This window comes from Mauremys reevesii, linkage group 8, assembly GCF_016161935.1.
Source record: "Mauremys reevesii isolate NIE-2019 linkage group 8, ASM1616193v1, whole genome shotgun sequence".
Classification (NCBI taxonomy): Eukaryota; Metazoa; Chordata; order Testudines; family Geoemydidae; genus Mauremys; species Mauremys reevesii.
The window spans coordinates 53682683-53696324 of record NC_052630.1 but is presented as its reverse complement, the minus strand read 5'-3'; the positions used below and the strand labels follow the sequence as shown (position 1 = coordinate 53696324).

Genomic DNA, 13642 nt, shown 5'->3' with positions numbered 1-13642 from the left:
TTGGGCCCAGATAGTCACAGCTGGAAGGATTGAATATGGGGCACAGAACTTGCATCCTTTACAATGTTCTGATGTGTGCACCCACACGATTTTGATATCCCCACCCCACTCAAATTCTCTCCACCTTTATCTCCTTAGCATGAAGTGCTGATGACTTTGCAAGGTAGAAAGGACAAATGTAGGCAGGAAGTCGTATGGGATAAGAAAACTTCAGTTACACAGTCAGACAAACCACCTTCCCCCAAAGCCCATTTTCCCTGGCCCGTAACCCCAAAGAGAATCAAACAGTATAATTACCCCAATGTATTCCTGTGGGTGATCCAGTCAGGCAGCCGCAAAACAAAAACAAACAACAGGTGGGGAGAAAACAGAGAAGATAAGAAAATCCAAGAGAGAGAGACAAGGATGACAGGGAACAAGATCTGCATTAGAGTGGAATCATAAGCCTGTCTCACAGCCTTGGCATTCGGATATTCTACACATTTCAGCACTACAAGGCCTTTTTTTTGCTTCTCCCCCTCCCCCCCAACCCAGCCCAACCTGAATTTAAAAGGCAACCTGTATATCCACAGTACCACTAAGAAGATTCCATTTACCAGGAACCAAGCGGAAAAAAAAAAAAAGCCACGATTGCGATTGGCACCTGCTCCTCCACGCCACTTTCTTCTTCGGCGGCAATTCGGCAGCCGGTCGTTCCCTCCAAGAGGGAGTGAGGGACCCACCACCGAATTGCCGCTGAAGAGCCCAACGTGCTGCCCCTTCCCCTTGGCTGCCCCAAGCACCTGCTTGCTGAGCTGGTGCCTGGAGCCGGCCCTGTTCAAGACATTAACCTCTTCTCCATGGAAAATCAGGAATGACTAATCTACATGTCACCTGGAGCCACCCACCTCTCTTGATCCTGATTAACATACTCTAAATTCAGATGAGAAGAGGAAGTTGGTTTGTAGCTGAGGTGTGGTCACTAATACAAGAGAAGCCAGAGGAGCGAGGTATGCTGGATGACACAACGGGCACAAGCCCTACCCCTCTCCTATCTGAATAAAATAGACAGAACATGGAATGAATGTGGTGGTCATCCCAGTCTAGTCCCTGAAGGACACGTACATGGAGCATTATATACTCTGGAGGCTATATATATAAAATAACTAAGCTAAAAGTTTGACTGTGGGGATTCACTGGAGCTGTGGTCTCTCTGGAACTGCTGTTGCACCAGGCTTCTCCCCTGTTTGTTTGAAAACTGGTCTTTGATACGATCAGAATGTTGCTGAGAATGTAGCTGGTTATTGTGTAATCTCTAAACGGGCCAGGATTTGCTGGAGATCATTTGGCTACTGACCATTAGATTTGGAGTGGAATAAGATTAGGTGAAATCCAGGTTAACCAAACAGCAGTTTGTATGATGGCGCCCACCTCTGAGTCTCATCTACTTTGGAACTACCAGGAAGCATATTCTGGGAGCTTAGTCTCTGAGCACTAGCTCTGGCTTGGATTTAGATTCAGACCGGTGTCCTGTAGGTTTGCCTGAACTCTGTAGACACTGAAGATTTTGTTAGTTTCTAATTACGAGTTTTATCTCTGCAGCAGTGGTTCTCAGGGCCTTGTGACCCTGATCCATCACATACATACAGGTTCTATTATGAATCAGCTTTTCTATGCAACTTATCACAACCCTCAATCACCATAGTAATGCAGCACTTCACATCCCTCTCTCATGGGGGTGTTGGTTAAGTATCACTATCCCCATTTCACAGATGGGGAACTGAGGCACAGAAAAAGTGACTTGCCCAAGGTCACAGAAAGTCTATGGCAGAGCCAGGAACTGAACCCAGCTCTCAAGCCACAGGCTTGTGCCTTAACCACTCTTTCTATGGGAATTTCCAACGGCTTATGCCTTACTGCTCCTGTCCCACCATGGCTTGGGAAGGAGCCTCACTCCAACATTAGCAAATGGTTGCACAGGCACAGCTGTGGTGAGTTTCATGAGGAGACTTCTCAGGACTATGGCTCATCCCCAACCATCAAAACAAGTACGCTTCTTTTGTTTTCAAAGGAAATTTGGCTGGGATACCCACAATTCGGCTTTAAAATGCTGCTTCATGCTAGTAAATAAACTTTCATTGATAAATTTGTTGATTAGCAGCAGACGACGGCAGTTTTTTCCCATATGAGTGAGGCCTCCTGGTAGGCCTGGAACACTGAGGTTTCTGGAATTTTCCCGTGCACTCAGCACTCTTGGCATGCCACTCGTCCTCTGAGGGAGCACTGCTAGCGCTGCTGAGTGCATACGGAAATTCCAGAAATCTCTGGGGGGGGGGGGTTGTGCATGCGGAGGAGAAGCGGAGTGGCGATGCGCTCCGGGGAGGAGGCAGAGGTGAGCTGGGGGGGGGAGTGGTCCCGGGTTACTTCTTGCAGCCCTCCCTGCGCCCCACACCGCCGCAGCTCACCTCCGCTCAGGGCCGGCTCCCGGCTTTTTGCACCCCAAGCAAAAAAAAAAAAAAAAAAGGAGCCAGAGTGCCTCCCCTTGGAAAGTGCCGCCCCAAGCACATGCTTGGAGAGCTGCTGCCTAGAGCCGGCCCTGCCGAGCTCCTTACTCTCAAGAAGTACAGGGGCTCAACCTTTTATAACACTGTAGAAATGGCTATTGCCACCTTTTGGTGCACATGTAAAGCTGCAAATGAGTGTTGCTAGTTTACATAATACCTAATAAGAGCATGAGGGGAGAAAATACCTAGCAGTGTATTTAGTTATTATTTATTATTATTATTTATTAAATAGAGACCTTTGTAGGTATGTTTGCGGGGGGGGGGGTTATGTAGGCTGCATTTAGTTAGATACATTAGCTCTCTAGGCAAAGTTTGAGTAAGAGGAGTTAAGATGGCTTCTCTCTTTGATGGCATACCAGAGTTTTAGGTGACATGGTGAAGTAGCAGGTGATCTATGGATTTGTGGCTTTACAGATCTGGGTTTGTCTGGATTAATTTTTAATAGCAACCAGGCTCTGGTTATTTCTCTGGAAACCTCACAAGAACACACAAGGATTGCATGGCCGTTTTGTGACAACTGTGTGCCATCAAACAATAGACTGAATGCTGTGTATCTAGAGAACCTGTTCTTCCAACATCTGGCCTTGTGCCCATTGGATTGCATCAGATACACGTTGCTGATTCCACAACCATAGTGGAGCGTCCTGGGGCAAACCTCCTCGAATGAAGAGAAGGTATCAAAACTTGCACAAATTTACAGAACATTCAAATACTCCATGAGTGTTCTAGCGTTTCTTCCCATGAGAAATACTGAAGGTGATGACATACCTTTGTAAGGATATTCTATACATGCCAACCTCCACTCCCCGCCTCTCCCCGCACCTGGATCCAGTGTTCCATCTCTGACTCACTAAGCTCAAGTCTCCCGATTTCAGGACTCTACCACATTGAGATTGATAACAAACATAATAGACTGACATCACCCACAGAATTGGCGTTATGGGTCGCCACAAATATACAGCAAGGCCGTAAGACAGCCCCTCCTTCACAAATGGCATGGCAGTAACCCAGCTAGATGTGCAAATACCCAAAAAGTCCAAGGCTGTGTGCCTTTGTTTTGCTCCCCCAAAAAGCAAAGGTGGACAAGGGAGAGGGGTGCATAGCCCCTGTGTGTGAAAACCAAATTCCATACAAAGAAGATCATCCAGGGAAAAGAAAAGTGAATTCAAGAGCAATCCAGAAGACGCTTCCCCTTGAAACCACAATGGAGCAAGGCAGGCAGCTACGGACATTTATAGTTGGTGAACATTCTGCATCTCCGCAGGAACAGAGGATGGCAGCAGATGTGCCAATGCCTGGCAGTGCACAGTGCCAGAGAAAAAGCTCCACCCACTAGGCTGAGGAGGTGACAGGCAATCCAAAGGAGAGACAGGTGTTCTTATAAATGCTTTATAATGTAAAAGCCGATTGGAAATCACAAAGGAGCAGCCGTCATTACACTGAGGCAATTCTTGTCTTCTTTCCCTACCCAAGGTTATGAGCATCAGATCATTTCTCAAAAACAGGAGACAAATGCCCCGGGAAAAATTTGCTGGTTTACATTATAAAGAGCTCTTGTACATGGTGTAAGCAGCTACTGATCTATATATCTAGCACTACTATGTAGGGCAACATATATGTTTGCTGCAAACATACATGAAGGCATGTGGGCCTTCTGTGTTGGAATTTTGAGTGTTTAAACCAATGGACAGAGTGCTTTCCATTGAGAATTCAGCTGCTCCCCGGTGCCAAAAGATAGATTCCCTTTCTTAGAGATGGCCATAGTTGTAAAGGAGCCAGTTGCCAGTCACTGAGGAAGCCATCTGGGCCTGCAAAACACTGGGGACAGAACCCTGGGCATTGTCTGGGTTGATGGGAGGGAGAGGATGTGGTGGTGACAGTGTCAGGCTGACAGCTCTGCAGACTGAAGTTCTGTTTAGCCACAGAACAGGCACAGCCTATGCAGTGACAACGTAAGCTCCCCCACATTGCCCTGCTGATGGGACCCAACACTGACCAAGAAGGACCACCAATGTGGGTGAGAGCAGTGTAGTCACCAGGTGCCATTCAATCAATCTTTGTCCTTTCTGTTGAGGCTGAAAAATAGGGGGTTGGTTAGTGCTAACTGTGGTGGTGGTTTTTGTGATGCAGACACTTGTCCACTGGAAAACGGGCTGAGAAGCCACCAACAGCCAGCAGATGGTAAGAACTTCCAGTAACTACTAGCTGGGCTGGATCTGAATGGTGACCGAGACATGAAAGGCTCCATTATCCTACTACCTATCCCTTGAGCTGCGCAGCCTATCCTTAATTGCTGATATCCCCAGTACAAGCGGCTGTTCTTACAGGCGGAGCCACAGCCAGAAGAGTAGCTCAAATGGGGATGAGTTCAATCTCCATGAGAAAGAGAACCTGGACAGGAGGCAGGAAGACCTGTATTTTCTCCCCAGCTGGTAGAGCTGCTAGACAGCTCCTGTGGCATAGCTGACTCTAAATCACCTGAAGACTATCCAAGGAGTCAGTTATATCCCCACCTAGCAGAGTACCTGCTCAGTCACCTGGCAGCCTGGCTCAATCCTCAAGATATGGCACCAGGTAGGTCCCAGAGGGCTGACCTCATTCCCCCACTTCACTTTCTGGTTGGGTCCCCAGCTAACCTGGCCAGATGCAGAGCCAGCTGAATTCTCCAGGGCTCTTCGTGAAGAGAGCTGTGACTGAAAGGACCAGAGAGTGTGAGAGAGAGAGAGAGCGAGAGCAAGTGCATGAGCCAGTGAGAGAGGGAGCGAGAATGAGCAGGTGTATGTGCCAGGGGGAGCGGGAAAAGTGACACACAGAAAGGGGAGTGATGGATTATGGCCCATAATCCATCGAGTGACCTCAGGCCTCAGGACCCCTGAGGCCCCCTGCACAGTACCTGAGCTGTGGACAAACAGAGGGCTTCGCTCTCCACGACTGTCAGTCCCTCCCCTTCCACCAGCACTAAAGCCACGAGCGCACGTTTCAAAGGCACAAAGAAAGAACAACAATATGACAAACTCACAGCATGCTGGCACAGAGGGCCCTGCTCTCCGCTCCTTCCCTCCTCAGGAGGTACCCGAGCACTGAGCAGACACCGCTCAGCAGGATCACTGGCCCTCAAGATGTCCTTCTCTGAAATTCTATTCAGGTTCTTATACCGTGGCCATCATCATGGACTCAGAGCCCCCAGATCTCCACCCCCATCCTTCCCAGGGAAGTACAGACCAGCCCCTCGCTGAGCTGACACCGTATGTCCAGGGGTGAAAGTAAGGCGGTACGGGCTGGTACGGCATACCAGTAAAAAGTGGCTGCCGGTACCGGCCCCTGCCGCCTTACTTTAAAACGCTGCCGTGGCAACACTTTAACATCGCTGCTGCTTTTGTGCCCCCTGCCGGGTCCCTAGTGGCAGGGATGCCGATGGAGGAGTGCAAAAGGGGCAGCGACGTTAAAGCACTGCTGTGGCAAAGACCCTGCTTAAAGTGCTGTCACGGCAGCGCTTTATCGTCTCTACCCCTTTTGTCCCCCCCAACCCCGCCCCTTCCACCCGAGGCCCTGCCCCTTCCAGGGCGGCGGCGGGGGTGGGGGTAGGAGGAGCCAGTAAGTTTTCAATTTTACTTTCAGCTCTGGTCATGTCCTCACTCAATGGGATGGAGGGGGCTCGGCAAACGGGCAGAAATTAATTCTAACCCCAAATATCTCCCTTGGAAACAGAAGGAAAAAAGGCAGATCCTCACTGACTGGGGCGAGGACCTGATGAGGTCAGCATGAGGAGCAGGTATGCTCCTTTTCTCTGTCCCCATCACAATGCACAGAATAAGCAGGGCAGTGCCATCCTGGTGTAGACTGCCTTGGAGCAGTCTAGGTTGAAACCACTTGGCTTCTGAGCGTTCAGGAAGGTCAGCATGTCAGGTTCTTCCCCACCCGTCCTGTGTGCTAAGTGCAAAGTATCTCTCCTGCTCTGAATGGCTTTTAAACGGCAAGCCAGTCCTCACGCCATACCTCTCTGAGATTGAGAAACTGCATGCCACGAGCCTGCACCTCAAAATGGAGAATGCCGATCAAGGCGAAGCTAAGGAACTGCAGAATTTTCTGCCCCTTGGGACTGGCCTGTCCCTGCTGGCTAATGTACCGCTCCCAGGATGTCCCTGATAATACAACTGGTGGCACAGAGGACAAAAAGGTTAAAACAGCCAGTTGTGCTGCTATCTTTAATGAGGAGTACAGGCCTGTAGCATTTCCTGAGGGAAATGCCCCCCTTCCACCAGGAGGCATGTGATGGGAACTGGCCCGCGGATGTCATCACTGCATGGGAATAAGTGTTTGTTTGCCAGTACCAGCTCTGCCTCACACCGTACTTGTGTCACCTCTGTCCACCCTAGGTATAATTAGCAGGTGCCTAACTCCATATCTGCCACCCCTGCTCTCCTTCTTTCTTCCCCCCTCTGTCTCCTCCTTTCTTCCATGTCAGTGGCTGATGTCCCCGGCTGATGTCCCCACCAACGCTGACAGGGAGAAGTCAGCAGCTGCGTTGCTGGGAGGCTGGGCCAACCTGGTAGGACTCTGTCTCTGCAGTGTGACTGTGGACTGCCAAAGGAATGGGAGGTATTCAGAAAGTGAAGGAGATCAAAGAAGGAATGGATTCACAAGAGAAACCCAGCTGGTTCTCGCTGCCATCCTAAGCTCGCCCTGCCAAGAGCGGCTCGACACATCACCCTGGGAAAGCAGGGTAAAATGGGAGACAGCCACTTACGCCAAGGCAAAAGCCACCAGTGCCCCGACTACCACGATGAAATCCAGGATGTTCCAGAGGTCTCGGAAGTAAGAGCCGTCCTGCAGGATCAAGCCCTGGTCTATCATCTGCAGGGAAGGGATGAAAACACAGGCAGTAAATATCTCATGTAGCATCATCAAGTAAAAACCAGCCCACAGGGGGCCTGGTTTTCAGGGTTGCTGAGCGCCCCACTGGCCCCATTGACTTCAGGGAGCATCGTGGTTGACCAGCCCTTGGATTCTGCTGCCTCTGTCTTGTTGGGATGCAGTCAGGTCAGGATTTGCAGGAGGTTCCATAAAGGGTTTTTTTAAATCCAAATTTAAGACAGAACTAACCCCAAGCTCTGATTTCACATTCTGCTCACAGCAATGCTCAGACAATTTCCATCCACAAGGAAGTCACAGTAAACTGAGATTGTGCCAACAGCCGCCCTCCCACCATTCCACCTGACCTTTCCAGGCTCACTTGGCACTAAGGGAGAGAGAGTTCAGGGCTAAGCTCCGCTGCCTGGAGTACCCTCACCTTCAACGGTGCTGCACAGCCTGCAGTTCAGCACACCAGGCAGTGACAGGGCAAGGCATAGCAATGGATCTGGGCGGCTCTAGGGGTTAAAGTGACAGCCACCCTCATTTACTTTCTTCTGACCAAATATGTTGTGCAGAATTTTGTACAGGTAGAGCAGTGGCCCGTGGGACAGCCCTGACAGCCACTCCGCTTGCCAGCAGGTGGCAGCATTAAGGAAACAGCTGTAATTTAAGGGGACCCTGTTGGGAAAGCAATACACATCCGTCTTCCCGCTCCCCTCTCCAGCTCACTACATTGGCTTTCGGGAGCTCCTCCGAGTGATTCTCTTACCTTTATAATCATCTCAAAGGTGAAGACACCCGTGAAAACATAGTCAAAATACCTCAGGACCTGCGAAGACAGAGCAGAGGCAGTGGGTGTATGGGAGGAACATCCCCTCAGCTGGCAGCTGTACAGTGTTCACGCGCCCGGGGCTGCACGTTGGGAGGCTCACTCGTGCACCCTCCAATGGACCCACACTAACTCCTCCACCGCTGAAGATCAAAAGCAGGGCCTAAATTCTTGTCCTGGAGCCAAGCTAGGAAAGAGCCTATTACCTGGGAGCATGGCACAGCCGGAAACTTAATCCAGGTATCCCATGAAAACTTCCTGTCCATTCATCAAGCCGCTACCTATGCTATAAAATCTTGGGTACCTTTGTGTCTCAGCCAGGAGGAGCTGAAGGCCTCTCTGCAGAGACTTGTGGCTGGGACGCCCAATTCCCATCCCTGCTTAGGTAAAGCCCTCTGTTACACTAGCATTGTTGCCTCCCCCGGCTAATGTACCCTGCCAGAGCTAACCAATTGCGGTCATTGGGTCTAGAAATCATTCAGTGCTGGGGGCAGCTGAAGAGGATTTCCAGCGGCCTGTGCAGTAGCGAACGCCGGTTTGATTTTTAACTCAGACCAGTGCGACAGGAATTCAGATCCTCCATGTCCATGCAGCGCAGTGAGAAATAACTGGAGGCACGCTCATCCTTCCCATTCCCCGCTTCCATTCCCTTCTGGCCCTGCTCTGCTCCCCCACTTCACTCTGCCTCCCATTAATCTTCCCTCGCTGCCCGCTCCATCACTCCCTGCTGCTCCTAATGCTGCACTGACTTCAGACTCCTTCCTCCTCTCTGCCATGGAGTCTTCTGCAGACTGTCTCTTCTTCTGTTAAAGGGGCAGCATCCCCTGCCACTCTGCTAGCTGGGGGTGAAATTCACTTCTGTGCTGGGCCAGCACCAGGCATGCGTCCTCTTACATCCAACTGAGGCCCCCCAAAGACGACATAGATCCTGCACAGCCTTTGGGCTGCCACTCTGCACAGGGATGAATTTCTGCCTGCATGAACATCAGTAGAAAGGGGACGATTTGACTACTGTGACATGGTATCCTGGGAACAGTGACTGACAGGCCCACCTGAGCTGAGGCTCGCTAATGCCAGATTCCTGACTCAATTTACTTGTGCAGTCTGTATCACCAACAACAAAGACAAGTAAGGATTTGCCATCCCAGCTTGATAAATTCCAACTCTGGTTCTGCCCCATGCAGCACAAATGGCTGGTTTCAGGTAGGCTCTCCTAGAAGGGCCCCTCCAGGCATGATGGCCATTCTAAGTGGCTTACAAAGTAACCGAGGCTGGTCTGTGCTTTCATCCCCTGCTCAGTCTGTCAGTGCACCCAGGCTGCTGAAGTGCAGGTGAGATCTGATCAACAGCTTGTCCTCCAGTGACTGACGGATGTAACACACCCATTACATTGCGACAAAGTAACGGCTACAATAACACTGGAACAAACTGCGATTTCTCATTCGACAACTAAGCCCCCATTCAATTTTCCTTGGACAAATCAACACAAAACCTTTTTCCTAGCCTCACTCCTGCTGGGTGGCGTGATGTGATAAGATGAGACCCGCATCACAGCAATGGCCATCTGTCCTGCTCCCTCTCTTTCTTGTGAGCCCTGTCAAACCACCGGCTTCTGCTCATGCTGTTCCTGTGACCATCTCGCTGCACGCCCCTTCATTCAGTCTCCTTTCCTTTAATCTTGACATCCCCCAGCCCAACTCCGGCTATGTCTTCACTGCTAAGAAAAGGTGCAGTTTACTGCAGGAAAGTCATGTGCACTAGCTATCTTGCTGTGCTTCCTACTGGAGTGACCTACAGATACACTAGGCAAGGTCAGTTACAGGCAAAGGTATAACACCAGCCTTACCTTGCTATGTCATGGGGAAAACTACAGGTGCTTTGTCTCCCCCAGGATTTCACGGTGGGATAACGATCACGCGTTAGTTATCTCGCTATATAAAACCTCACCTCTTGGGCAGTCTCAGTTCATCTGTCCATCACATCGGACAAGTACCACCAGCCTGCCTCAATCACCCTATTTCCTTTTCTGGCCTGACACCATATCCTCTCCCATCAAACACATGCCCTTCCTGACCCTTGGTACCCAGATGTATCTTTCCCTCCCAGCTGACTCTGGGCCCCGCCCCCCCCCATATTCCTAGACTTCAGATCTCCCTCTCGCTAACTGCACACTAAAGAATGCCAGGGTTTGGAAATGATACGTGAGCATCTGGTTGCTCTGAGGGTTTGTAGTTCTGTACTTGACGCTGAGGCAGGATCGAGGGTGTCATGTGGATAGGTACATGCAGTAGCAAAGAGGATGCTGGGGAATATATCCCAGCATGCCATCTGCTACCAGTCTGAAAAGGAGCAAGACAAGTTAGCAAGTACAATTGTTCTTCCTCCTCTCCCCACTTTGGTCTATGCACATCTGATGTACTGGGCAGGAGGGAGTGGGGAGATCAGTAAGAAAGTGTGCAATTACTTTATTCCTGTCAGAGTTGGTCAGGACAGGGTCCTCTGCTGCCAGGGCAATGCTGCTCGCGGCAATCACCAGGAGGATGCACATCTCGAAGTAGCGCAGGTTCACGATGTAATGGCAGGCTCTCCGCACTCTGCAGGAGATACAGTTCAGAGCAATCACTAGCTGTGTGTCTACATTACCCAGGCCTTAGACAAGGCTACACACAAAAAACTGCATTTAATGGTTATTGGTTCAGTTGCACTCAGAATTAGGAAATGCCAATTTTGTGGTTGCCTGTGCAACCTTAATTTGTCCCCCTGTGCATTGAATCAGGCAGGGATCTTGTGGGGGAAAAAACAGTCAATGAAAATATAATTAAAGCTCACAATGCACATGCCCAAGGGGGCTGAATGGCGAATGAATGGAATGGAGCCAGGCATTGTAGGAGCTGGGCAGCTGGAGTCACAAGGAGTCCATGCACCTGCAGGGGCTGAGCTCTACCCCTATATGGCTTCAGGGGTAGCAAGCATCAGGCTGCTCATGCATCTCCCAGCCCTGTTGTGTTGCTGAAGCCAGCTGGGCATCTGGGGGTGCTGCGGTAGCTGAGCAGGTGGGTGGGAAAGCCTGGGCCAGTATTGCTCCTGCCCCCCTGGAGCTGAGGAAGCAGCAGCAAATACAAGAAGTTGGTGGGTGCAAGTGGGAGGCCCCGATGCTGGCTCAGGCTTCCCCAGCTCCTCCAGAGACCCAACTGGCTGGTGGTAAAAACCTACAAGGCCCTGCCCCATGAGATCCTTCCCTTCTCCAGGGCTCAGCTATTCCAGTAAAAAGACCAAAGAATATCTCACGGGTTTGTCGTGCTGAAGATAAACATGGAGCTATGAGGCACCATCGCTTTGCCCGTCTCTGAGCTTTTCTCCTTCTTCCGTTTCTTCTTCTCTTTCCCCTCATCCTCTTTTGTCTCTGCCTCCTTTAAGGGGCTGGCTTCTCCATCCGTCTTGTTGCTAACTGCAAAGAAATCAATCCTTTTACTGACCCAGCAGGCTAACAGCTGCATGGGACATTTACCCTAGATGAAAGTATAGGACATCTTCCTAGGAGACGGGCTGACCATATCAACAGCTACTATGAGCTTTGACCGAACAGCCTAGTGGTGGGTTATCCACAAGGAACTGGCAACTGGTTGATGGCTTCCCTGCCTGGAATAAGCTGTTATTCCGAAAATTAGCTCCCTTGCACAAGCACTTTCAAGAGAGTATTGCACACCGAGGCTGCTGTAAAACTTCATGTTCCTCAGTCATTGCTCTGGCTGCTGCCTTGTGAGTGCAACAACAAAAAGAATGATGCACACTACTCAGCCACCTAAGAATGTCATTTCTCCACAGCGAGAGGGATGGTGAACAGCAAGATTGCTGTTTTACATTCCCACATGCAAGTTCTGCTGTTAGCGAGAGACAGATGAAAAGGAAAGGACAGACACAGACTGTCAAGCAGAGACAGAGACAAGGGGCTCTAACGAGGCACATTTTTGTGGTGATGTTTAATTAATAACCCAATTTAAAATCTCTCACCTTGAAGGTGAGGGGAAATGTTCCTCTCGTTTTTAGGGTTTGATTGACAGGCAATCAGAGTGGGATGGGTTCACTGTACATAATGTTTAATGTAGTGTTTCGCATAGGCCTTGGCAATAGGGAAGGAGAGAGGGAATGAGGGAGTAGGGAGAAGGAGACAGGATGGAGATGAGAAAGGGGGAAGGAGAGAAAAGGGGAAAGAAGTCATATGAGCGAAGATGGATGGGAAAGAGGGGAGGGACTGAAAGAGACAGTAGGAAGGAGAAATGGAGAGGGAGAAAAAGACAAGGCACAGCACAAGAGAAAGTGGGCAACTAACAACCCCTGTACAGCAAGCCACGACTGTGAGACACACCCACACCGTGCAGGAGTCAAGGGCAGAATCCGGGGCTGAGTTACACATTTGAGCACAGCACACGCCCAAAGGGGAGGTGCTATGTTCTGCCCGAGGGCTGGAGGGTTTCTCCTGAGCAATATGCATCAGGCTGTTCCGCTCTCCTGGCACAGGCCTGGCTTTTTTTCTAGCACAGCTCTTGCGGGGGGAGTTTCCCTGTGGTCTCAAAGCATGGCTGAGAGACTCCTCCTGCATTTCCATAGTTAGCGGAAAGAAGGCCTTGCCCACCCTGGGGATCTGCCCCAGTTACAACCTCCAGGCTAGCTGTACTAATGCAAACCCCTCCCGTAGAAAGGAAAAATCGTGTTTCGCTCCAGTGCCGCTTTTTTTTCGTCTGCTTAGTTGTGTCTATTACAGCAGTGCCTGAAGCCCCATTGTGCTAGGCCAGGGGTGGGCAAACTTTTTGGCCCGAAGGCCACATCTAGGAATAGAAATTGTATGGCGGACCATGAATGCTCAGAAAATTGGGATTGGGGGCTCTGGCTGGGTGCGCGGGATCCAGGGTGGGGCCAGAAATGAGGAGTTCAGGCTGTGGGAGGGGGCTCTGGACTGGGGCATGGGGGAGAGGGGGAGGGCTCCGGCTGGGGATGTGGGCTCTGGGGTGGGGCTGCGGATGAGTGGTTTGGGATGCAGGAGTATGCTCTGGGCTGGGACCAAGGGGTTCGGAGGGTGGGGCAGGGGTTTGGGGCAGGGGGGCGGGTGCGGGCTCCGACTGGGGGTGTGGGCTCTGGGGTGGGGCTAGGGATGAGGGGTTTGGGGTGCAGGAGGGTGCTCCAGGCTGGGATTGAGGGGTTTGGAGGATGGGAGGGGGATCAGGGCTGGGGCAGGGGGTTGGAGCATGGCGGGAGGCTTAGGGGTGCCGGCTCTGGGCGGCGCTTACCTCAAGCAGCTCCCGGAAGCAGCAGCATATCCCTTCTCCAGCTCCTACGCAGAGGCATGGCCAGGTGGCTCTGCACGCTGCCCCATCTGCAGGCACTACCCCCTTCAGCTCCCATTGGCTGCAGCCAATGG

At 51.0% G+C, this 13642-nt stretch overlaps 1 protein-coding gene across 3 annotated transcripts in view; it reads right to left on the bottom strand.

The window, feature by feature from the left end:
- The window catches only part of CACNA1E (calcium voltage-gated channel subunit alpha1 E), a 269347-nt gene that overhangs the window by 48876 nt on the left and 206829 nt on the right, over positions 1 to 13642 (bottom strand). For all 3 annotated transcript variants that reach the window (XM_039483760.1, XM_039483761.1, XM_039483762.1), the window contains 5 exons: positions 11515 to 11674; positions 10691 to 10820; positions 8167 to 8226; positions 7291 to 7397; positions 298 to 309 (listed from right to left, as the gene is read on the bottom strand). In XM_039483760.1, coding sequence (XP_039339694.1) covers positions 298 to 309; positions 7291 to 7397; positions 8167 to 8226; positions 10691 to 10820; positions 11515 to 11674 — 469 coding nt within the window. The remainder of the gene's footprint in view (positions 1 to 297; positions 310 to 7290; positions 7398 to 8166; positions 8227 to 10690; positions 10821 to 11514; positions 11675 to 13642) is intronic.